The sequence below is a fragment of the Nanorana parkeri genome, unplaced genomic scaffold (assembly GCF_000935625.1).
Source record: "Nanorana parkeri isolate BGI_ZX_2015 unplaced genomic scaffold, ASM93562v1 scaffold1396, whole genome shotgun sequence".
Classification (NCBI taxonomy): Eukaryota; Metazoa; Chordata; class Amphibia; order Anura; family Dicroglossidae; genus Nanorana; species Nanorana parkeri.
This window is the reverse complement of record NW_017307664.1, coordinates 377,417-400,574: the sequence shown is the minus strand read 5'-3', so window position 1 is coordinate 400,574 and position 23,158 is coordinate 377,417. Positions and strand designations below refer to the sequence as shown.

Here is a 23,158-nt window from a genome sequence, read left to right as displayed (position 1 = left end):
TAATATAACTTCATGCAAGCACATCACAATGCATGTAAATGCTCTGGAGATGTACTCGACAAACTCATGGTAGGAGGTTGGATCGAATTCTTGGATCCAAACTGTGTTTTATGACTTCGAACACATGTGAGTAAACCGCCTAGGAAACACGAGCGAAGGCCAGAAACAGCGCACATTCACCCGACAGCCAGGAATCTGCTTGTTATATCAGGTCAGTGATGCAGAGTGATAATAAGGGCATTAAACCCAATGAATGGATTCAGCTATATTGCAAAACAGCCGTTGAATCACACCGTATTAAATGGGATTATTTGAAAATTCTTTTCCATTTATGACTTTTTTTTTTCATCCAATCCAATAGCTGATGCAATCTTCCAGGTCTTTAAGAAAACCACAGTGTAAAATTTGGGATAATAGCGGGTTTCTGAAGAATCTGCATAGCGAGACAATGAGTCTGCGACTAAGGTGCAGTCAGGCGTATTTTAAGACTGAGATAGGGCCGGGAAAACGTGAGTTGTTAAGTAAATTAGATTTCGGGGTCGAGTGGTTGCCGCTGTTTATGTTTGGCGCAGAACTCCCGGCGAAGACATCGCCCTAAAGCTCCATCTAAACTTAAGTAACCATTTTACTAAAGAACTAGTGCTGGAAGCTAACATTCCCATTGTGACAATAGAGTATTGGAAAAAGTGATTCAAAGTATAAGGGAGAATCCAACAATAAAGGCAATTTATAAATGAGGCGGTAACAGAAACAGAGAGAAGCTTGCGCAATGCAGTTCAGCTCTCGGAGTTTGCTCGAGTGGTAGTCACGTGGACAGAAACATGGACGCTTCATTGCACCATTGAAGAACAATGTGCCGTAGTACACTTTCTTCAGACAGAGGGAGTGAGGCCCCATTCACACGTAGCGACATACCTTTTGCAGCGGCCGGGATAGCGCGACTTTTGGGGCGACGATCCAGCGCCGGTAGCGTGACCACCTCCGTCGGGCTCCATTAGAAAAAAGCAAAATCCGCAGAAAAAAGGGTCCTGTAGAAGCGGCCCGCGACGAGCGACACGGAGCTAAGACAGCTCCGTTGAATATCATTGGCCGGCGACTTCTCGCGATATCGCGCGGCAAAAATGCGCGATATCGTGGCGGAAATCGCGCCATATATCGCTACGTGTGAATGGGGCCTGAAACCGGTGGAAATTCGACGTCGGATGTTAGCTCAGTATGGCCATAGCACCATGAACCTTTTTTCACCTCAGAGTCCTCCTCTCACACCAGGAGACCTTCTTAAAATCAGAAGTCCCCCTTCACATCAGAGTCCCCCTCTTTCAAATCAAAGGCATGATGATGTGTGAAAATTCCACGGCACCCCTATGGAAGCCAGAAGGCACCCCAGGGTGGCACGGCACCCTGGTTCAGAAAGGCTTGTCTAAACCCATCTTTAGTAGAATAAGGAAAGGTTAGAACTTCTGTTTTTATTGTTCGTGGCTTTTGGTCGTGGTGACTGTTTGTATTCCGGGGTGTTGTGGGGACAGAAAGGGAGATGAAATCGTTGACTGAAATCCAAACCTGAAATGTTGACTCTTCCACACTATATCCACAACCCAACTGGTTCATCTACCCCCATCTCCTGGCTGGGAGACAAGCACCATAGAATTCAATGGGGATGTACTGCACAGGTGTGGCCAGGAGAAGGGGATGTCTAGTACAGGATGGAAACAACAGAGGCTGGGCCCGTCGGAACTCGGTTAGTATACATCTATGCATGGGGAGGGAGAGATGACCTCACCGTAACGAGACCTAAAGGATAAGTGCACTTTGTTTTTAAGGGCCAGTAATGCTATGTGAATGGGAACATGTAACAAATATGTAGTAGGCGTTATCCCAATTTGGCGACAAAAGTGGAAATACACTTCAAATTTTATGTAGTGTGTGATATAAATAATATTATCGCCAAGATGCTGCGCATACTGATAAAAAGAACAGTTTCTGAAATAATAAAGTAAAGCTGTGCACTGGCATAAAATATTTGAGATTGGACTTGTAATTAGTAGAAAGTTTCTCCATTTATCTGAATTTTTGTATTTGTTGTCTTAGACCAGATGAGCCTCAATGCTGCAGGGACCACGACTGCCCTGTCTTCATCTGCCTCTTCATCGTCTGGGAAAGGAGCTGGAAAGTTAACCAGTTTTGTCCCTGAGCTCCAGAGCATGATGTAAGTGCCTTCTCTCTTGGCTATGTGCTAATTTATGTGGACCTGTTATAGAGCTGCATATGTAAACATTGAAAACAAAAGGGAACAGAGCGCCACCTCTGTGTGTAAAATCGTTTATTGCAATAAATAAAACAAGGGATAAAAGTACTCACAAACGTTTTCATCAGGCTTTAACAACAAATGAGAGGCCACACTGTCTGTTAACCCCACGTGGTATATCCCCGACCATGTAACACGGTAGTCTCCGGTCACATCACCATCCACCGACCGCAGTCAGCCAAGATTGACGCATTTCAGGGGCAAGCCCCCTTCCTCAGAATCTGAGGAAGGGGGCTTGCCCCTGAAACGCGTCAATCTTGGCTGACTGCGGTCGGTTACATACCGTGTTACATATATTCGTGGTGGAAGCCCCAGAGCCTTGGATGAGCAGCCCCTCAAGTCTGTGTAAAAAAACTGTGATAAATTGTTGAAAACTTTGAGTGTGCAACAGCAAGTGGATTGTTCAGCTGGCAGCCATTAGCGCCAAGAGCTAAAGAAAACTTTTTGTCTGATATGTAAACATTGGGCTGGTTACCTGAACTCCAGACAAATGGGTAACGTGTGAAAGGTCTTATCTGGCTAAGGATTTGTACTTTTGTTCAGCCACTTTTGTGTTTCTTACAGCCAGAAGGGTGACACAACTTTCTCTGCTAGTGTTAAGGAATACAGTATTGTCAGCTGCCCCCCCAAAGCCTGCTCTTTGGACAATAAGCAGACATTAATTATTAAATCGGCAACAGCATACTGATAAGACATCGACTACTAAATCCTCCTGTCAGCGTGTTACATGTCAGCACAGTCTGATTGACTCGTAGTGCTGACCGTCCCTGTAGCAGTCTGAATACTGCTATGCAAATCCCTTTGATATCAAGACAGAGTTAGATGCATTGCTTACGGTATGTACAGATACATTGTTATTTTTTACATGATTTGTTTTTCAAGTGTACTGTAAGACAAAGTGAGCTTATCCTATTTGCACCATTTCACTGACCCAGTGTAACCCACCCACTGACTTAGCGTAATCCACTCTCCCCCTCTACAAATGCGTTCATCCCTAGATCCAATGGACGTGTCATCCAGTGTCTGTGTACATCCAGTGCCGCAATCCTCACTCTCCTGTCTGCGTCTCCACATTACAGTCCCATAGACTTCTATGGGCCTATGTCCCGAGGTCCTAATGTACAGGAGTAGCCATAAACTCTTGTGTCCTGGGCTTACCTGGCCCTTATGGGTGACTGTGACAGCCATGTCAGGTGTCAAGAACGGCAGGAGAACGTCCATTCATTGATTTCCCTTGTATAATATGAACCCAGAAGTGCTCAGCTCTGAGCTTTAGTGGGTGGGAGCTCGTTTACATGCCGGTGAACTCCTGGATGCAATATCAAATGGGAGTTTGTTTAGATTTTCTCTCTTGGCTTCCGGTTATGTAGTAGAAATGAAGCTGCATGACCACTTGTACATCGGCATGAATATGCTGCCTACCCCCCCATGTGTCCTGAGGCTACTTGTCTCTTCTGAATGCCCAGGATGTTCATGGCAGGTGTCAGGATGCAGAGCAGTAGGAGACCAGCGAATATCCGAATTGCTGATCTCTTCTGGAAAGAATGAGCCCTGAAGTGTTCAGCCCTGATCACTTCCAGGTTCAGATTGCCAAATACTGGTTGTGGAAGAAGCCAACTGAGCTGTGGACAATTTGGGTAGTGTAGTATACTTTTTCACCATTACATGGGCATATGCAATTTTGAGTCTTGACATACCTGGTATCTATTTATTCGACACGGCCTCTTCTTTTATATTTTTGGGAATTGATCTAAACTGGAGCAGACAGAAACGGGAGCAGATGTGGATGGCAACCAATCAGCTTCTCTCTTCAGTTTGTTCAGTTAAGATTTGAAAATGAAAAAGAGAAGCTGATTGGTTGCCATGCACAGCTGCTCCAGTTTTGATAAGTTCCCTTCTTTGTATAGTCTTGTGTCTATGTGCACAATGTGCTCTGATTAGTTCCACTTTGTTACGGGGGGGCGGGGGGTCAGTCCCATCGACCCTGACTTCATATCCAATCCATGTCAACGACCATTCCGCTTTTTCTCTTTTGTTATAAATAACAATTTTTAAGGATTTCTTTATGTCTCACAAGTCCATAATATGTGAGCCATGTAGAGAAAAAGAATTTCGGAATGTTTTGAAATTGTCTCGTGTTTCTGTTAGAGTTGAATGTGTGAAATATTCTCCTATAATAAACAGAATAAGTTGCATATGGTAAATCAATTGGCAGGGCTGCACAAGGTTTCTTTCAGCTTCTGTTGGCGGTTTCATCTGTAATGGACTTTCTAGGTATGTAGAAAGTGAACCCAGGGGAGCTGAGACATACAAGACGGCCAAGACCCGAGGAAGCTCTCCCTGTAGGGCAGGGGTGCCCAGTAGGTAGATCGTGATCTAGCAGTAGCTCTCAAAGCTGATGCTGGTAGATCAGGAAGGGAGTGAATGGCGGCCCCTTTATTCCATTTGGGTATATTTATTTAGCTGTACACACATGATTACCTATTAGCCCGAGTCAAGACTCTGCTGAGCCAAGCTCCCTGACACCTTTCTGGTGGATACTGGGGGTTGTAGTGCTATGTATTACATCAAAGAATATTAGTTTACACAGCCTGTTACACTGCACTGTTTGCAACATACAGCAAGGAGAGCCAGGAGAGAGAGCGGGGAGAGACAGCCGGGAAAGAGAGAGAGGAGATACAGCCAGGAGAGAGAGAGAGGAGAGACAGCCAGGAGAGAGAGAGAGGAGAGACAGCCGGGAAAGAGAGAGAGGAGAGACAGCCAGGAGAGAGAGAGAGGAGAGACAGCCGGGAAAGAGAGAGAGGAAAGACAGCCAGGAGAGAGAGAGCGAGGGAGGGTTTTTTTCGTTGGTAGATCTCATGTAGCTCGTCATTTGAAAAGTAGATCTTAACACAAAAAATTGTGGGCACCCCTGCTGTAGAGTCTAGTGGTGCCGGGGGAAAGTGCTAGTTACCCTCCAGGGCTAAAGTTTGGTTTTCTGTTCTTTGGTTTTGTTCTTTTTAAAATCAAAAATAATTCATATACATGAGGAGCTGTGTAGCATCACTGTTGTAGCATCACTGTTGTAGCATCACTGTTGTAGCATCACTGTTGTAGCATCACTGTTGTAGCATCACTGTTGTAGCATCACTGTTGTAGCATCACTGTTGTAGCATCACTGTTGTAGCATCACTGTTGTAGCATCACTGTTGTAGCATCACTGTTGTAGCATCACTGTTGTAGCATCACTGTTGTAGCATCACTGTTGTAGCATCACTGTTGTAGCATCACTGTTGTAGCATCACTGTTGTAGCATCACTGTTGTAGCATCACTGTTGTAGCATCACAAGTTTTACCTGCTTAAGTTTTCCCCTTCCTGGTCCCTCCCCATCATACCTTTTATTTTAGACCCAGAGGCATCATCATTAAAGCATATCTATGGTCACAGACTAAAAATAAATATGTATTTATTAATATATAATGAAGGGAATTTATCAACTGGAGCAGACAAAATCTGGAGCAGCTGAGCATGGCAACCAATCAGCTTCTCTCTTTCATTTTTAAATCTACTGAACAAACTGAAGAGAGAATCTGATTGGTTGCCATGCACAGCTGCTCCAGATTTTCTCTGCTCCAGTTTTGATAAATTCCCCCCACTGTATCTATGTATACAAATTAGAGGCGCACCGAAATAAAAATTTCGAAACCGAAATAAAAAAAATGTCAGGCCGAAATTGAAAATATTTTTGATTTGAACTTTTTCAAATTTTTTTTATCATTATCATTTTTTATTAAATATTTTTATTTTTTACTTTACTTTTAGGAGCTTTGGAGAAATATTGTTTAGACCCCTTATATTTCCCTTCTAAAATGGAAAAAGAGATTGAGGACACTCACTTGAGGTCCTCGATCTCTTTTTCTGTATCCCCAGTTATCAATGAACAGGAATCCTCTATACTGAGTGTTCCCGATCATTCATACATTGTGGAGATAGTATGTTTGCTATAGCTACAATTTCATTCATCATTGAGGATATAGTAAACATACTCTGTCCTCAATTATCTACACACACTCACTGATCACTGACTGCCTGTACCCGTTCTCCATCCTGACACGCTGTGACAGGAGGCTGAGCGGTATGGGAGGAGAGACACCGGCTGCTCGCAGCGCTCGGCCGCCTGTGACCGTTTCTCTCCTCCCCGCTAGGACACAGAGCAGCACCCAGCGGGGAGGAGAGAAAGCAGGGATGCACCGCTGTATCGGCCAGAAAATCGCACTTTCGGCATTATGCCAAAAGTGCAATTTTCAGCCAATATGTTTCGGCAGCCGATATATCGGTGCATCCTTAGTACAAATATGTAAGAATGTATATAAATCTGTATTTCTGTATTGAATTTCCATACATTCTATCTGACTCCTAATTAACCAGATCCATCTAGAAGTTTGTAAACCTACTTATTAAGGATGCCCATACACTGACACCATTTCACTCAGCCCTGTGAATGTACACTTCCATGTGTCACCACTCTAACTAAACCTGCCAATGTAACATTATCATTGCTTGCTGGGAGCAATGCATGATGGGTTATGTAGTCTTGAGAAATGGAGATTGCATCACATCAAGCAGCAGGGAAAGAGGGAATCCGGGAAGTTGTTGGAAGTGATGGGCAGACGGAAGGCAGCACTCACTACATAGAAGGTTAAAGAAAACTTTGATTGTATTATAAGAAACAACTCTACTATGTATTCCTATTACAATGCTGATATTATAAAAGGAGAGGAGATGAGGGGACTATCCAACTCCTTTTAAAAAGGACAGCTACTGCCTAACTATTGAGGAAGTTTGTTGAATGATTCTGATCATCAGACTTGGGACAAGTGATGTGCAGGGGTATGGTGTGAACTAAGTTCACCGAAGCCTGTGCTAAAACTGGCAAAGTAGCCCCCCTCCAGAAGGAAGGACAGTGTCAGCACCAAGATTTTTAAGATTTCATTCCTGATTTTAGTGTCACTTTAACTTGTTTGTGGATAGGGAGTTCTTCTAACATCTCCGGATTTTCCCTGCATGATAGCAAATCTTCACTTTTGATTTTAGGTTCACTTTATAGATTTATCATGATGGTTGGATAACGAGAATGATCCGCGCATCAAAAGGTCCTCCTTACAACTGATCTTTTCATAAACAAGCGTGCTCAGAATAGTCGAATGTGCTTATTTAAAAGAGAGCTATGAGGTAACCTTTTTATCCCATAGTTATCGTTAGGGTCACGGGAGGGCATATACTAACGTCCTCCTGTGACCCAAAGCTCAGTATATAGCGGGCTATTGCCCGCTATATACTGAGAGCGCCGCAGCCGGGACGGATCCCGACAATACTATCTAGAGGCAGAGCCAGCTATGCCCGCCCCCTCACCCATCCATCCCTCCAGTCAGCGCTGGAGGATCGGAGGGGGGGGGGGGGGGGGGGGGGAAATCCCTGTGGGGTGCAATGACTGACAGTCACCATTCTCTGCAAGGAGATGATCGGGAAGTTAGAGAGCGATGCTATTTGTTCACTCACTTTCCGATCTAGAGAGTCTAACTATGAGGATGAGTGTAAATCCCTCACCTCATAGTTCTCCGTTAAGGAGAAGGGGGGTTAATCCAGTGCAGACTTATCATAACTAAGGGGAAACCATAGCAGTGAGCTGGGAATGTCAGTCCTGACCCTGAAATTGGTCAGTCAAGAAGTGTCTGCAGAGGATTCAGAGTCCCACTGGCACGTGTTATTTTTCTTATTAGACCGTAATTGGCCAGATCAGGTTGCCATTATCGTATAGCCAGTTTTACAATGTGATGTGACTATATGTGTGTTATTGTATAAGAGGCATGTCTGCTTAGTAGCTCATTATTGCATGACAGATCTAAGCGGGCAGCCCCCTGTCCAGGCTCTATATTTTCTAATGCTGAAAATGTGAACGTTTCCAAAAGCCATTTATTCCTTGGTATTTCCTGACTGTAGGGTTTTTCTGAGTGGATAAAAATCACAAATCTTCCATAGACGAGTGTGTGTGTCCCAGGAGCTCTCATACTGTACTGCTGACGCATGTAAGATGGCCGGAGGGTCTTCAGCCAACGCTGAGAGGCAGAGATCCTTTATTTAGCCAAGTCAGATGCTCGGGACAGTAGACGCAGCTCCTAGCACTTGGGAGGTTTACAGACGCCATCTAGAAATGAGTTTTAATGGTGGGAATGTCGGAAAATGTGCTGAGCACAGTTGTAAAATATTATAGAACTGTGAACTTGTGAGGATCAAATGCTTTGCTGCGATAAAAGGCGCTCTTCATTCACACGAATAAAAAATGTTGCTCTTTAAGCTACGTGGGTGACACGGCCTGCATGCTGAGCGGCTCCTACTTTTAATTTTGGCATTGATCTTCTTCACCCTGTCAGTCCCTATAGCTAAATCCTTGTATTCGTCTATATCCTCAGTTTCTAAATGGTCCTTCATCAGACCCAGCAATAATGCAATGTGTTCCCTGGTTATAGCGCTGCCCTCTCTTTGCCTTCACCTTCGCAGCCTGATGAAGGGGACCCGGCATGGCCCCGAAAGTGCTAGTATTTGAATGGCAATGTTCCTTCAATAAGTGGACTTTTGCTTATTTCACTGAATGCTGAAGTGCTGGTGACATTCCTACTAATTCAGTACATTCACTGCGCCATCCGTGGTCACTGCAAGCACCCACCTGTCTATCAGGTTACTTCTTTCCAGTAAGGAGTGCAGCAAGATATCTATCCATGCCCTCTCTTAACCTTCTGCAGCTACAGCCAAATTCATCAGGTCCCTTTCACACGGGCGGTCCGATCGGGTCTACATGTCAGTTTTTGAAGCGGACCTGATCGGAAGCCCAATGCTAGTCTATGACCAGCCGTGTGTACTCTAGCCAGGTCAGGAAAAACAAATAGATCACAGACCAGTTTTGCTGGATCGAGGGTAACCTGATGTAGATGGGCACATGCCAGTGTACATCAGATTCCCCATAGACCTACAAGGGGTCCGGTCACTTCAGTGTTTTACCTTCATGATGGATAAAATTTGGACACAACCCCCGGGTGTCACATCAGTGACATTTGATCCATACTTCTCCGATCAGGAGAGGATCCGTGCACAGATCCCCTCTGGGGCAGCCCGTGTGAAAGGGGCCGTAGACTGCCCAGGGATAAAGTGTATCAAGGATAAGTGCATTTATCCAGAGGACCCTCCCTGTGCTGAGCATTTGGCAAATGGAATTTACTTACCTTTAAAGCAGATCTCCAGATAAAGAAATGTATAAATATATTTATGCTGAACAAGCATTGTGAAAAAAATCAAAAGTCGTTGTTATTCTCCAGAATACACGGCCTGTCCAAAAAAGTCACATTCTTCTATTTCGTTGGACGGCCTTTCGCTGTAGCATCATTTCAATAATACAATGTCACAACATTGATTTCCATTCTGAGTTGCATTCATTTTTCCCCAAGATCTTGTAGTGATGATGGGAAGGTCGGACCTCTGTGTAAAGTCTTCTCCAGTACATCCCAAAGATTCTCAGTGGGGTTAAGGTCTGGACTCTGTGGTGGCCAATCCATGTGTGACAATGATGTCTCATGCCCCCTGAACCACTCTTTCACAATGTGAGCCCAATGAATGGAATATGCCCAATGTGCCATCAGGGAAGACAATATCAATTGATGGAAAAACCTGATCATTCAGTATATTCAGGTAGCTGAGTTCATTTTTGGGGACATAATAGGTCTAGGTTCAGCAATGTTATACAATGGAAGGCTCTGACCTGTTTTTTTTTGGACAGGCATTACTTCCAAGTCATCTCCCACAAATGCCTTGGCTGTAGGAGAGGCTGGCCAAGTAGAGAAGTGGGCGGGATATTATGGAGGAGGTTTAGAGCTGTGAGGGAGTAGTGAAAAACAAACTGTACTAGTTTCTGAGCACAGTGCTTCTGCAGGCGTGACTACAATGGCAGTCTTTGGTAAGGTAGAATGGAATGTGGTAGGGATGCACCAATACCGTTTTTTTCGGTCATAACAGTCAGAGGGAGTCAGAGGGAGATGTCCAGTATCAGAGGTAAGTATCGGAGCATTTGGCGAGTACTTGCCCAAATACTCTGTATCAATACTGATATTGAGACTAGTATTGGTATCGGTGCATCCCTAGAATGTGGACACAGTCATACAGGAAATGTAAGCGAATGTGCTTCTCAGCATCTATTCCAGGGTTAGGCAACCTCGGCACTCCACCTGTGGTGAAACTACCAATTCCATTATGGGTTGGAGTCATGACTGTGCTTGTCAAAGTCTTGCAATGCCTCATGGGACATGTAGTTTCACAACAGATGAAATGCCAAGGTTGCCTGCCCCTGGAATACCCTGTTTCCCCGAAAATAAGACCTACCCCGAAAATAAGACCTAGTTGTGACCATTCCCAGCGCCGGTGGTGGCATAAGGGGGGAACTTGAAGAGCCGCGGGAGAGAATCAGTGGTGCCAACGAAGCCGGCGCTAGAGGAAGCGAGGCGGCAGCGGAGGGAGCAGAGCCGCATAAGATGATGTTTCCTCCATAGCGCCGACTCCTGTCACAGGCGGAGTGATACCAAATGCACTCCGCCTGTGAGGAACCGATAGTGAAAGCTTCGCTCATTCTGGCCAGCGATTGGTTAGCAAGTTGCTCTTGGAAAGGTACGGCACCCCCGATTGCCCTGATCACCATATGTTTGTACATGAATAAGTGCGGATTGTTGTACATTTAAAAAAAAATAAAAAAATAGGACCTACCCCGAAAATAAGACCTCGTGTGTTTTTTTTGAGCCCCAAAAAATATAAGACAGTGTCTTATTTTCGGGGAAACACGGTAGATGCTGAGTTCTCTGATCTCTTCAAAGGTATTTATGGGGACTAAATAGACTTTTAAAGATACATGTTGGTGAGATGTTATAATGGCATGCCAAAGCGAATATGCAATTTGTTTGTTTTACGACTGCAGCAATGCTTTATGGTTATGGTAAGTGGCATAAATGGGCATTAAAAGATACTAATAGTGCTCGACAGAGCTCTGATTTAAATTGTGACTGCTGCTTTTGTTTCATGACTCCCCGGGGTACAATGAGGAGAAGTCTGGGATGGATACAGAGTAAATGACTGAAAACATGAATTATATATTACAAAGTATTCCCATACGCATGACTAACTAAGCGACGTTTATTACATTACTTCTGGTTTCAGTGTTTCGCTTCCCCAGCTGCTTAGGTCAGAGAAGAAGCCGGTAAAGTGGATCTGTGCTTCATCAGCTTCTTTGGGGTCTTTAGGTAACATTAGGGGTCTAATAGACCCCTGATGCCTCCATGAAGAGGACCTGTCACTGTATCTGTGCTATCACAAAGGGGGCTTGCTAGCATATAACACACATTAAAAAATACCATAAAAATATTTAAAAAAAACGCAACATTTGTTTTAAAGTTCTCGGCCCCACATACATGCACATGCAAAGCGTAAATACGCTCCACACCTTACATATCACTGCAAATGTCTGTGTGAGAGCAATAATTCTATCTAACATCAATCACTGTTAATACTAAACTGATGAACACTAAAGCTTTTAAAGCCAATTTTGGGTATTGTAGTTTCTTTTTTCGCTATTTCACAGACGCACACAATTTTAAGGCTTGACATGTTTGGTGTCTTTTTACCTGATATGACCCAGTCTTTTATATTTTACCCAAAAATTGGGTAATAAATGTTTTTATAACACAATGGAAGGAAAAGAGTTTTTTTTCTCCAAAGTTTTCTGTACTTTTTTCTTTTATATTGTAAAAAAATAAAAAGCCCCAGTAGTGATTATATACCACCAAAAGAAAGCTCTATGTGTCCCAAAAAATTACATAAAAATAAATTTTTGCACAGCGTGTGCTTTACCGGTCCCCGCAGCCTCTTCTCCCCTGGGTCCAGCAGTCTAAGGGCCACTAATGTCATACGTCTAATGCAGGTTCATTGACTTAGATTAGACATAAGGGCACCGAAGTGGAGGGGGAAAGAGGTGTTCCGGTGACTATATCTACTTTATTCAAGCCCCCCTACTCAAAATTAGTACTTGGCCTTTGCAGTGCGGGGATAGCCCTACTGCAAGGGTAAGAGTTTATTTTCCCGGTAAAATGTCTTGGTATGCTGATGCCTTAAGAGTTCCCTTCACTGGAACTAAGGGGCCAAGCCCAACCCCTGAAAAACAACCCCACACCATAATCCCCCCTCCACCAAACTTTACACTTGGCACAATGCAGTCAGGCAAGTACCGTTCCCCTGACAACCACCAAACCCAGACACGCCCATCGGATTGCCAGACAGAGAAGCGTGATTGGTCACTCCAGAGAACACGTCTCCACTTCTCTAGAGTCCAGTTGCCTTGATTTATTTTTTACAGATATATCTGCCTGGGGTTTAGCTTCTTTAATTCCAAACAAGTTCCAATAGCTGCGTTCCGAGTCACTGTGGCTTTGTAAGGGGTTGGCAATTTTATGTTCTATTTTGAGAATCTTTGCTTAAAATCTACAAAGCTTTTCCATGTTTCAGCCTCATTCAGTAGTTACCCCAGATTAAGTGCAATTAAAGCGCTCTGTTTTTCCTCTGTTTAGGATGATGCGTGTTGCCAGGTTGTAGACCACAGTTTTACATAGTTGTCGGGCTGAATCATGTATGCTGGCATTTTGGACATCTTGGTTGTCCCGGGTTAATCCTCTCTGCATTTGTACACAGGCTGTGGGCTTTTTGTCAAGTCTCTCCATCCTCTTAATGACACGCTTTGAGCTTTGGAGACGCTTTGCACGGTGTTGGGTGTCATCAGGGATCACAGCCCTTTTCACAGAGGTAGGCAAACTCCGGCCCTCCAGCTGTTGTGGAACTACAAGTCCCATAAAGCATTGCAAGATTCTCACGGCCACAGGCATGACCCCCGGAGACAGATGCATGATGGCATTTGTAGTTTCACCACATCTGGAGGGCCGGAGTTTGCTTAACCCTGGAGACGGTAAGCCTGGAATGAGCACTCGATGAAAGGAATTACTTTTTTCATAAATAAAGAAAAAGTTGAAGTGGTATTAAAGTGATATTAATGCCAAATGTTTTTTTAAATTTCTCCTTTAAGGAGACCCTGCTCTGCTGGAGGCTGTTGCTTTTTTTCTTTAAAAGTTCCTAATTCCTCGTTTTCTAATGGGTCCCCGCCATGCTCTTCCCCCCACCCCCTGCACGGGTGCCACCATCATTCTAATGGAGGCACCCGTGCACTCTCCTCCCCGCAGCAGCTGTGTGCGCCCATAGACACACACACAGCCGCCCTGTGGCAGGCCGGGCCCGCCCCCTACCCTCTTTGATTGATGGCAGAAGGAGCCTATGGCTCCTCTGCCATCAGTATTCTCCCCCGCAACCCAGAAGTTCGGGGTACGGAGGATTGCTTCGGACCGGCGGCTGGGACGAGCGTAGCTGACAGGTAAGTGTGGGGGGGACTGGGGTAGAAAAAAGGTGCTGGGCTGTTTTTACCCTAATGCACAGAATTATTTGTAGTCCGTACATATAAAGCAAGGCTGGACAAACCCCAGGAGCCAAGCAGCAACTGGCACCCAACTTTTGAGGTTTTCTCTAGTCTAAAAAAGTCCCTCTGGCTTCTGGATTGGAGAGACGGCTCCCTGGATTATGTATTAATTTGCCCACCCTTAAAATTCACTATTAGAATTTTATTTAGGCCCTATTCACACGAGAAAAGGCCGGCACGTACAGCTCGTATCGGGCAGCTCCCGGGAAGGACAGGTGCTGCGTGTGATTAGTATGCAGCGTCTGTCCTTCTCTATGGGAGTACGCGGCTGTACGCCGCCTTACGCTCACCCACCCTGCACGTGTCCGTGCTTGTACGCTGACAGGATGTCTGTGTCCGAGCCGGGACATCTGCACCCGTACGGACCTGCACTTGGGGTGAGCGTAGGGGGGCGCACGGCCGCGTTGTCCCATAGAGAAGGACAGTGGCTGCGTACTAATCACACGCTTCAGTTCTACCTTTAAGTGACATTGAAGTCACAATCCCCCTTCCCCCCAATGCTGTTTAAGGACTTACTGTACCTTAAATGATGCCTCTTGATCCGATCATCTTCTTTTCAGTAGTTTTCAGGAGTCCCTCCAGTGCTGGTGCCGGTTTCTGATCCAGAGCAGACTCCTCGGGTCCCACGGTGTCTGTCCCATGTGTACCCTCATGGCTGCGCCCATTCACCTTCACTGTGTCTCTCCTCTTTTACTGGCCAAAGATCTCCACTGCGCATGCGCCCGACCCATCATCCTGCACAGCCACTCGAGAAGCTCCAGATCTTCAGCCAGAAGCGAGTGGCAGACACAGAGATAAGTATTTACCTATTTGGTAACTTTTTAAAATTAATTTTGTATGTTTTTGCATATATCTCCTGCTTGCTAGCAGTAGATATATGTAAAAAGACAAATGGGACTTTAATACTACATTAAATCTCCTTCACAGTTACATTTTAATAGGGTGTTGCACATGCTTCTTTTGCCCGGTCAGGTAACCAGCGCCTTGGGGCTCTTGAACTCAGGCCAGGCAGGGTTAATATTTTTCTCCTTCTGTCTGAACTTTAGTCCCCCCAGGTCGTGTGGCAGAGACCATGTGACCCTGCCTTGACCACATGACCAGGGACAGAGGCGGTATGAAGATTTTCCGCACAATACAGAAGAAGTTTTCAATGGAGTTGTCCAGTAACCTGGTCCCATTACGTATTGGCATTTTCAAGCTGTGTATCTATTTTCCCCTCTGAAGTGCTTATGAGAAAGTGATGAAACATTTTGTACCAGTAAGAAAAAAAAACAAAGATACAAAAATATGCTCGTTAAATGGGTAAACATAAGTTGCTTATATTTTAGACTGCAATCCGTATGACATCTTTCAACTGAGAATGACCTCAAATGTTTCTGTAATTACACACTAACTGCCAGACAGCGGAGTTTTGCAATGCATATGTCCCGGCAGGCAGAATCCTCGGATCCTACGTAATTATCACCGTGGCCATGACTGCTCAGTGGCCGATATTTAGGTAACAATTCATGGAATGCGTGTGTATCACCAGAGTTATCTGAGGCGAGTGCTGTCATTACTCATGTCTGAAAGACATAGACTGTGTCGTTAGTCTCATCGCTGTGTTGTACCTGACTTCTTCTGTGCGTTCTTCCTACGTGCCTGCTATGTACCCTGCTTGTTTTCCGTCATAGATGTTGTGTCTTCCATGATGACATGTCAACTCCAGTATTGTGCAACTTTGTAGAAGGGAAGAGTCGGTCATTGATTTGTCCTGTGCTAGGTTCATAATATACATTTCAGGCCATGCTCGCATTTAGGTGTGTTTTGCCGCAAGTCAGCCTAAGGCAGCCTTTTCATAACAATGGGCTGCTCTACCCGTGGCAAAAAAAGCTTGTGCAGCAGTTTTAAGCTGCAAGCTTCACACGTTTTTTTGACCACATGTTTGTGCGCCTTAACGCGAGCACCAAGACGAGTGTTTTGTCTGCTGTATTTGGCCACCACAGGCTCAGAGCCTCACATGGCCTCTGCACACAAGTTGTTGAACCATGGTACAAGTATACATTTATCTATTCCATGCTAACTTTGTGCTTTGGAAAGATAGAGTGAACGAGTGAATCTGATTGTTGACTTTTTACAGTATAGGCCAAGGGAATGCAAACTGCAGCCCTCCAGCTGTTGTCAAAACTACAAATCCCACCATGCATCTGTCTCTGGGAGTCATGCCTGTGGCTGGGAGAGTCTTGCAATGCCTAATGTCGTTCCACAGCAGCTGTAAGGCCAGAATTTGCCAACCCCGGGTATAGGTTTACTTTCACATACTTAAGCCGAAGGTCCTCTATGCACGTATATTCCCCTGAAAGCTTTTAAAGGAAAACTATGGCCAAACCTTTTTTGTGTTAGTTTTCTTTTGGAACACAGGAGGACAGTTACTAAGGATGCACCGATACTTGTACTCCTACTCGCACAAATGCTCCGATACTTGCCCCTGATACCGGAACTTCGCGTCAGAGGGAGATTTCCTCTCACCGGCAGTGCCGCGAGGGAACATGGAACAGGCTTCAGGGTCAGTCAGGAGATTGGCCAGGAAGCCGGCTCCATGCTGATTGGCCGGAAGGCCGGCTTCCCTGCCGATCAGTATCAAACCGACCAAACAGCATGGAATCGACTCCCCAGGCAATCAGGAAGCTGGGCGGCGGGTAATGACATGCTGCCCGGCTTCCTGATTGCATGGGAAGCCGGCTCCAGTCTAGCGGAACTACCGGTATCGGTGAGTACCGAAAGATAAATATCGTTACCGGTATCGGTGCATCCCTATTTACTAACGTCCTCCTGTGACCCAAAACTCAGCAATATGCTGACAGCACAAAGCCATGGTGCAGTCAAGAAAGATCTGACAGTATTGTTGGGATACACCCCCACTACCTGTTGACAGCAGGCACTGCCTCTCTGAATCCAAAGCAAGCTGTGCCCGTCCCCTTTCTTGTCTGTCCTTCCAGTTAGCGGTGAAGGAACAGAGAGGGGAGGGCGGAATCCCTGCAGGTAGTGTTGACTGACAGTCTGCAGGGAGAAGACCGTGAATTGAGTGAACAGTGGTATGTGATCGCTCAGTCCCCGAGCTATAGAGCCGACGTGTCACAGCTGCAGTGTCACACGTTGGCTTTTAAGTTTGGGGATGAGTGTATTTCTCCTTTAATTCTCCTTTAAGTTTAGTTCTGCCGTTCGCGTATTCACGTGCCGAGGGCCACATACCTGTTAATGCAACCCCTTCCTTTTCCAATGTTTTTCAGAAATAGCTGTCAAGTAGCTTTTCAATTCACAAATATATTGCAAAATGATCACATCAAGACTCAAGTCTGATCCCCGAGCTTCAGTTATTGCCCCATTGAGTGTTTCCAATTTCACAGCATAGAGAAGGTTAAACCAAGCTGTCAGTCACAGCCCACAAGTCAGACTTGTCTGCCCCTCCTGTGCCAATGAGGTATCACCACTTTCTGCATATATTGGCCACAGGGAATGCTTAGAGGTGGAAAAGAGGGTTTCAGTGTTGACTTTGGGCAAAATGTCAACATTTGCATGTCCGTAACATTGCTGTTTAGGCTGCATGTTTTTTGAAAGGTTCAATTTAAATGAGGGTTGGATCCCAGGAGCCAGGTAGTCCATGCTCCTTAAAAATGAAAGCTGACACCTAACTTTTGAGGTCTTCTCTAGTTGTTGTCATTGTTCCCGGCTGTAAAAAAAACCTGGATGTAACAGGCCATATAAGAGCGAGCCCGGGACCAGCATGGTGGTTCAGTGACAGGGGATCAGATGGAGATCGGTACACAATCCCCTCTCCGGTGTCAGAATGCGGAAGTGATGTATATTATATCACTTCCGCATTCTGCTGTCACTCTCCAACTTCAGAAGCTGATGAATCAGATCTGTGCTTCATCAGCTTCTTTGGTGGTCCCCAGGTAACATTAGCGATGTCTCCATAAAGAGGTCCTGTCACATATCTTTGCTATCACATAGGTTGGGGGGTTTCTTATCCCCCTATGTGACAACAATAAAATTAAGTGAAAAAAAAAGAAATAGGAAAAAAAGTCCCCCACCCATACATACACACGTGCAAACATGCATCGGGTGCGCATACTTGCGAAAACAATGATTGAACCCATTACGCCGCACATGTTACATATCGCCACGAACGTTCGCAGTGAGAGCAATAATTTTAGGCCAATCAATCACTGATAACACTAAACTGATGAACGGTAAAAGCTTTTAAAGCGTCGCCTATGGCCAATTTCGGTATGGTAGTTTTTTTAGCGATTTCGCGGGTGCGCGCAATTTTAAGGCTTGACATGTTTGGTTTGTATATACCCGACCTACAGAAATATGGACACCGGCACACCAAAAGCAGATAGAATACGTCTATTTATTTGACGTACATTCAAAAAGGTAGCAGAGCACACTTAGTGTCTCACTTGTTATGCCTGATGAAGGGGATCCTGTGTGACCCCAAACGTCGCACTAAGTGTGCTATGCTACCTTTTTGCATGTACGTCAAATAAATACTTATTCTATCTGCTTTTGGTGTGCCGGTGTCCATATTTCTCTGCATCATTGTGATGGTTGCCATCCGTCGACTACCGAGCACCCATGTTATTTTTGGATATGCGGTCAGGAGTGCAATGGGTACATGGACTGTATTTATCCGACATGACCCCGACTTTTATATTTGACCCAAAAATTGGGTAATAGTGTATTAAAACATATTGTTAAAAAAAAACTTTTCCTCAATATAGTAAAAAATAAAACCCCCAGTGGTGATTAAATACCACCAAAAGAAAGCTCTATCTGTCCCCAAAAAAATGGTATAAAATACATTTCAGTACAGCGTTGCATGACGGAATAAATGTCAGCCAAAGTACCGCAGCGCTGAACACTGAAAAATGGACAGGAAAAAAATTGGGTCTTCAAGTGGTTAAAAGTACATTTATCCAGTAGAAATGAGGGCCACAGAAACCTTTGTAAGGTGACCAGCTCTAGTCTACGTAGACCACAGTCTGGTCCACTTCACTGAATGGAAAATGAATCTGTTGGTAACTGCCCTTGTGTGTTTTATGTCTTTAATCTCCATCTTTTGTCATGGCCCCGTTTTTACAGGGTTTTCGGGGCGGCGTGTTTGTGGTCGTGAGTAACGTCTATTTTACGCTCCAGTCAGCGTGTCTGCAGTATCATATAAAAAAAAAAGACCCGCAACTTCAGTGCAAAGACAAACTCCGAAGACCCCTCACAGAGCATATAATGTCTGTGGACAGGACAATGTGTTAAGTTATTCCGTTTTAGAGAGCATTTTGCCTGCCAAGAATACAAGGGTCATTGTTGAGTTCTTTCATGACTCAGAGTGATTGGGATATATAAAAACTTTCTTTCGGCCCTCTGTCAATTTTTTGGGGACCGTTTGAACAAAAGCCTGTTTTGCAGCTTAACGTCTTTTTAACCGCATTCATGAATCAGCATTTACCAGTCCTCTAAATGCCCGCTTTTAAGGGAATGTGTAGAAGTTTTGTATTTATATTCTTGCTTTATTCATTATATTTTGAATAAAAAAATGACTAATAATATTTTTGGTGAATATTACAGTATTATATCCAGCCAGCAGTTAGAGCTCTAGATTCCTTTTTTTTTTTTTACATATTCAGCGTTTACAACCATCAGCTGTGCTGAAAGAAGCCACTTTATAGAACTAGAATGAGTAATCACAGCAGTGACTCATCACTTAGAGGAGGCTTCAATCAGACAGAGCAAGCCTGATTTGCTGTGCTCCCTTTCCATGGTGCTTTGGGAATCCTTGGTCATGTAATCAATATACAGTAAACTGCCCCTTATCCGGAATCCACGGGGATTGGTAGATTCCGGATAAATGTAGTTTCTGTTTGCTTGAGAGTTGCTATAGGTCTAACTATTGCCATACCTCATACTGTACCATACCATAACATGAACTCTGTATTGACTTCATATTTATTATTGAAATGCAGTAAGCAAAAGCAAATTAGGACAAATAGACACACAATTGTTTCTAGGACAACACACGCTGCAGATCAGCAGAACAGTGTGTACAAAGGATTTTGTTTTTCTGGTTATATGAGAGTTCTGGTTATTTGAATACCGGATAACAGAGTTTACTGTAATATGTGGATGCATGTGTGTTGTGACCGTGTGTGTGTGTGTAGGTCACCTTTTTTCCACGAAAACAGCCCTTGACTCAACAATGCATGGACTCCACTACCAAGGGTAAGTTCACTTTTCCAGGTGAATTTGCGAAAATTAAATGTGGCCCCCTCTTCTCCCTCAAACGCCTCCCCCCTGCTACACTTACCTTACGCTTCTCCCCCTCTGTCGATACAGGTGTACTATCCGTACCCTGTACTGCCGTCCAGCACAGCCCTCCGCTATGGATTTAGAATTTGACTCCTAAATTGGTTCTCGTTGGTCAGGTGACCGTGCTGACGAATGAGTGCTCACCATTTGCGAGTGAATGTCAAAATTCAGAGCGCAGGGTTGCGCTGCATGGCCTTACGGGGTACGGATAGTACACCTGTACCGACAGAGGGGAAGGAGCGTTCGCCCAAATGTAAGTAAAGCATAGCGGGGGGGTTGAAGAAGGGGCTAGATTTAGAATGGAGGGGGTAAAAAAGAAGACAATTAATTTTAAAATGCAACTGAAGCCAAAACTTTTTTTACAAAAATTAGATTTGGATAGAGTGGGGAGGGATTAGAACACCCGTCAGGGCTTTATTGCTGTCTGTGTCTCCATTAGGGGGATTGACCCTCTCTATTCGTTCTGGTGACCATCACTGAAAGTAAAAGAAAATCCCAACTTATGGGTTGTCACCAGAACAGTAGTAGGTGTGAAGTCTTCCAGTGGGGACACTAGATCTGATGACTCTTCTGACCACCAGGGATTTCTCTCACTTTGGATGGATTTCCTTTCACTGCCTGTTGCAGCTATTGGACAGCAAGTAAAAGGAAATCTTCCAATGGGGACACTAGTTCTGCTGACCATCAATGATTTCCTTCTCTTTGAAGGGATTTCAGAAGTGAAGGGAAATCTTCCAATGGGGACACTAATTCTGGTGTCCCTGCAAACCATCAAGGAGTTCCCTCTCTTTGGAGGGATTTCCTCTAACTTCCTGTTGTGGCTATCGGACAGCAAGTGAAGGGAAAGCTCCCCATTGGGACATAGATGGCAAAAAAAATCTTACAAGCGTTATAACCCTCCCTTACTATATCCAAAATGAATGCAACAAGTTTTGCTGGAAGGTTAACTGGCTCCTGTCTTAGTTGGCTCTCGTATGTATGTATGTATGTATGTATGTGAGATAGGGACCTTAGATTGTAAGCTCCTTGAGGGCAGGGACTGATGTGAATGTGCTCTGCGTAAATTATTGATGCAATATACCTGTAATAAATACATTGCAGGGTTGACTGGTTCTCCATCAAATATCCATTGAGTGAAATTTTTCCCCCTAAGGCCTTGTTCACACCGAAAGCGTGTGCGTTCCAGAGCGGTAGCTGCTGGAACGCACCGTGATCGATGTGAAACGATCCGCACTGCGATCGAACGCGTAGCAAAACTTTGCCAGCGTTCCGTTTAACTGCAAACGCAAAAAATAGTACAAGCACCTCCACGCCCCCTCCCGCCCCAAAACGCGGGGTAGCATTGTGCAACTGCTAAGCTGCTATCGTACACTTATGGGATAACTCACTTGAATATCCTCTTGTTAATGCGAAGAGGAAATTCTATAATACGGAGAACTATTAAGGCATGATTCATACAAACACTGATAGGCCCGCTGGGGTGAAATCATTTCCAATCCGTTCCACCTGTTTCCAGCCCGGCCGAGGCGAACGCACACAGGTGGTTTTCTTTTCAAGATGTTTATGGCCAGGCCGCAGGGATCTGGGTTTTGGATTGAAGATGGGTCATAATTCACTCTTAACACATCGTCAAACCCTATGACTTGAGATTTTACCTTTTGTGAAGTTATTAGAGCCGCCTGTGTTTTTGCCAGTAGCTTCGTGGCCCTGCCTGACAGGGAGGTTTATGTATGCTGTCTAATACCCTGGGGACCTCCGCCGAGGATTATTGCGGCGTTAACACGGTTTGCGTGTCAGGAGCTGATGTACGACATGCAAAAAATAAAAACTTGCTTTTACCCTTCGCCAATAATCCTACCTTGCTGTGAGCACTAATAGTGAATAAACTATCTATGACCAAGGATGTATATCAATATAAGTTCCGTGCTAAGAAAAATTATATAAAATATATGAATCAAAGTAAATAACCTCTGTGTATGTATATACAGATTATTATGACCACCTGACGTTTGTAGGGAAATTAGCTATAATTTTGCGCTGAAGTTGCTAGAGGGCCAGACCATTATAAATAGGGAAGCAGGTTGTTTACCACGACAGTAGAAGTGATTTCTGAAGATACGGATAAACAACGCGATTTAACAGCCTTTGAACGTGGGATGAATGTTGGCGCTCGGAGCCATGGAGCGAGTATCAGCAAAAGAGTACAATTCGTTAAATGTTCAAGAGCGGCTCATTGTTAAAGTGTTTAAAGACTGGACTGCCAGCCGAAAATCTGGGTCTGAACGTGCGAATTGTGGCCGTCAGCGACTGGTCAATGTTAGGGCAGAACGGAGAGTGGCAAGACTGGTACAAGACAACAGAAGGGCAACAGTGCATCAAATTACTGCAGATCTTAATCAGGGTTTCTCTCAAATGATCTCTGAACGCACTGTTCGCCGTACACTGCATCATATGGGATATGGAAGCCGAAGGCATGTTCCAACACCTTTGCTGTCTGCAGTTAACAAGATAAAACGTCTCCAATTTGCACAGGAACACAAGGATTGGACAGTCGAGCATTGGAAAAAAGTCATGTGGTCCGATGAATCACGTTTCCAGTTGCATCATGCAGATGGCAGAGTGAGAATTTGGCGGGAACAGCATGAAAGCATGCACCCCACATGCATGAGTACAACCCTTCAAGCTGGTGGGGGCAGTGTTATGGTTTGGGGCATGTTTTCCTGGCATGATTTGGGCCCTTTAATTCGTGTGGAACAACGTCTGAATAGCACAACATACCAAAGTATCGTTGCTGATCAAGTTCATCCGATCATGTTGATAGCGTATCCCAATGGAGATTGCTTCTTCCTACAAGACAATGCGCCATGCCATGGTGCTCGTATTCTGCAGGAGTGGTTTCAAGAACATGAGGGAGAATTTA

At 44.7% G+C, this 23,158-nt stretch overlaps 1 protein-coding gene across 1 annotated transcript in view; it reads left to right on the top strand.

Moving 5' to 3' along the window:
- SUPT3H (SPT3 homolog, SAGA and STAGA complex component) overlaps positions 1-23,158 on the top strand; it is a gene marked incomplete at its 3' end in the record, with an annotated part of 341,779 nt that overhangs the window by 4,088 nt on the left and 314,533 nt on the right. The window contains exon 2 of the mRNA XM_018569782.1: positions 2,094-2,206. Within this exon, the coding sequence (XP_018425284.1) occupies positions 2,094-2,206 (113 nt within the window). The remainder of the gene's footprint in view (positions 1-2,093; positions 2,207-23,158) is intronic.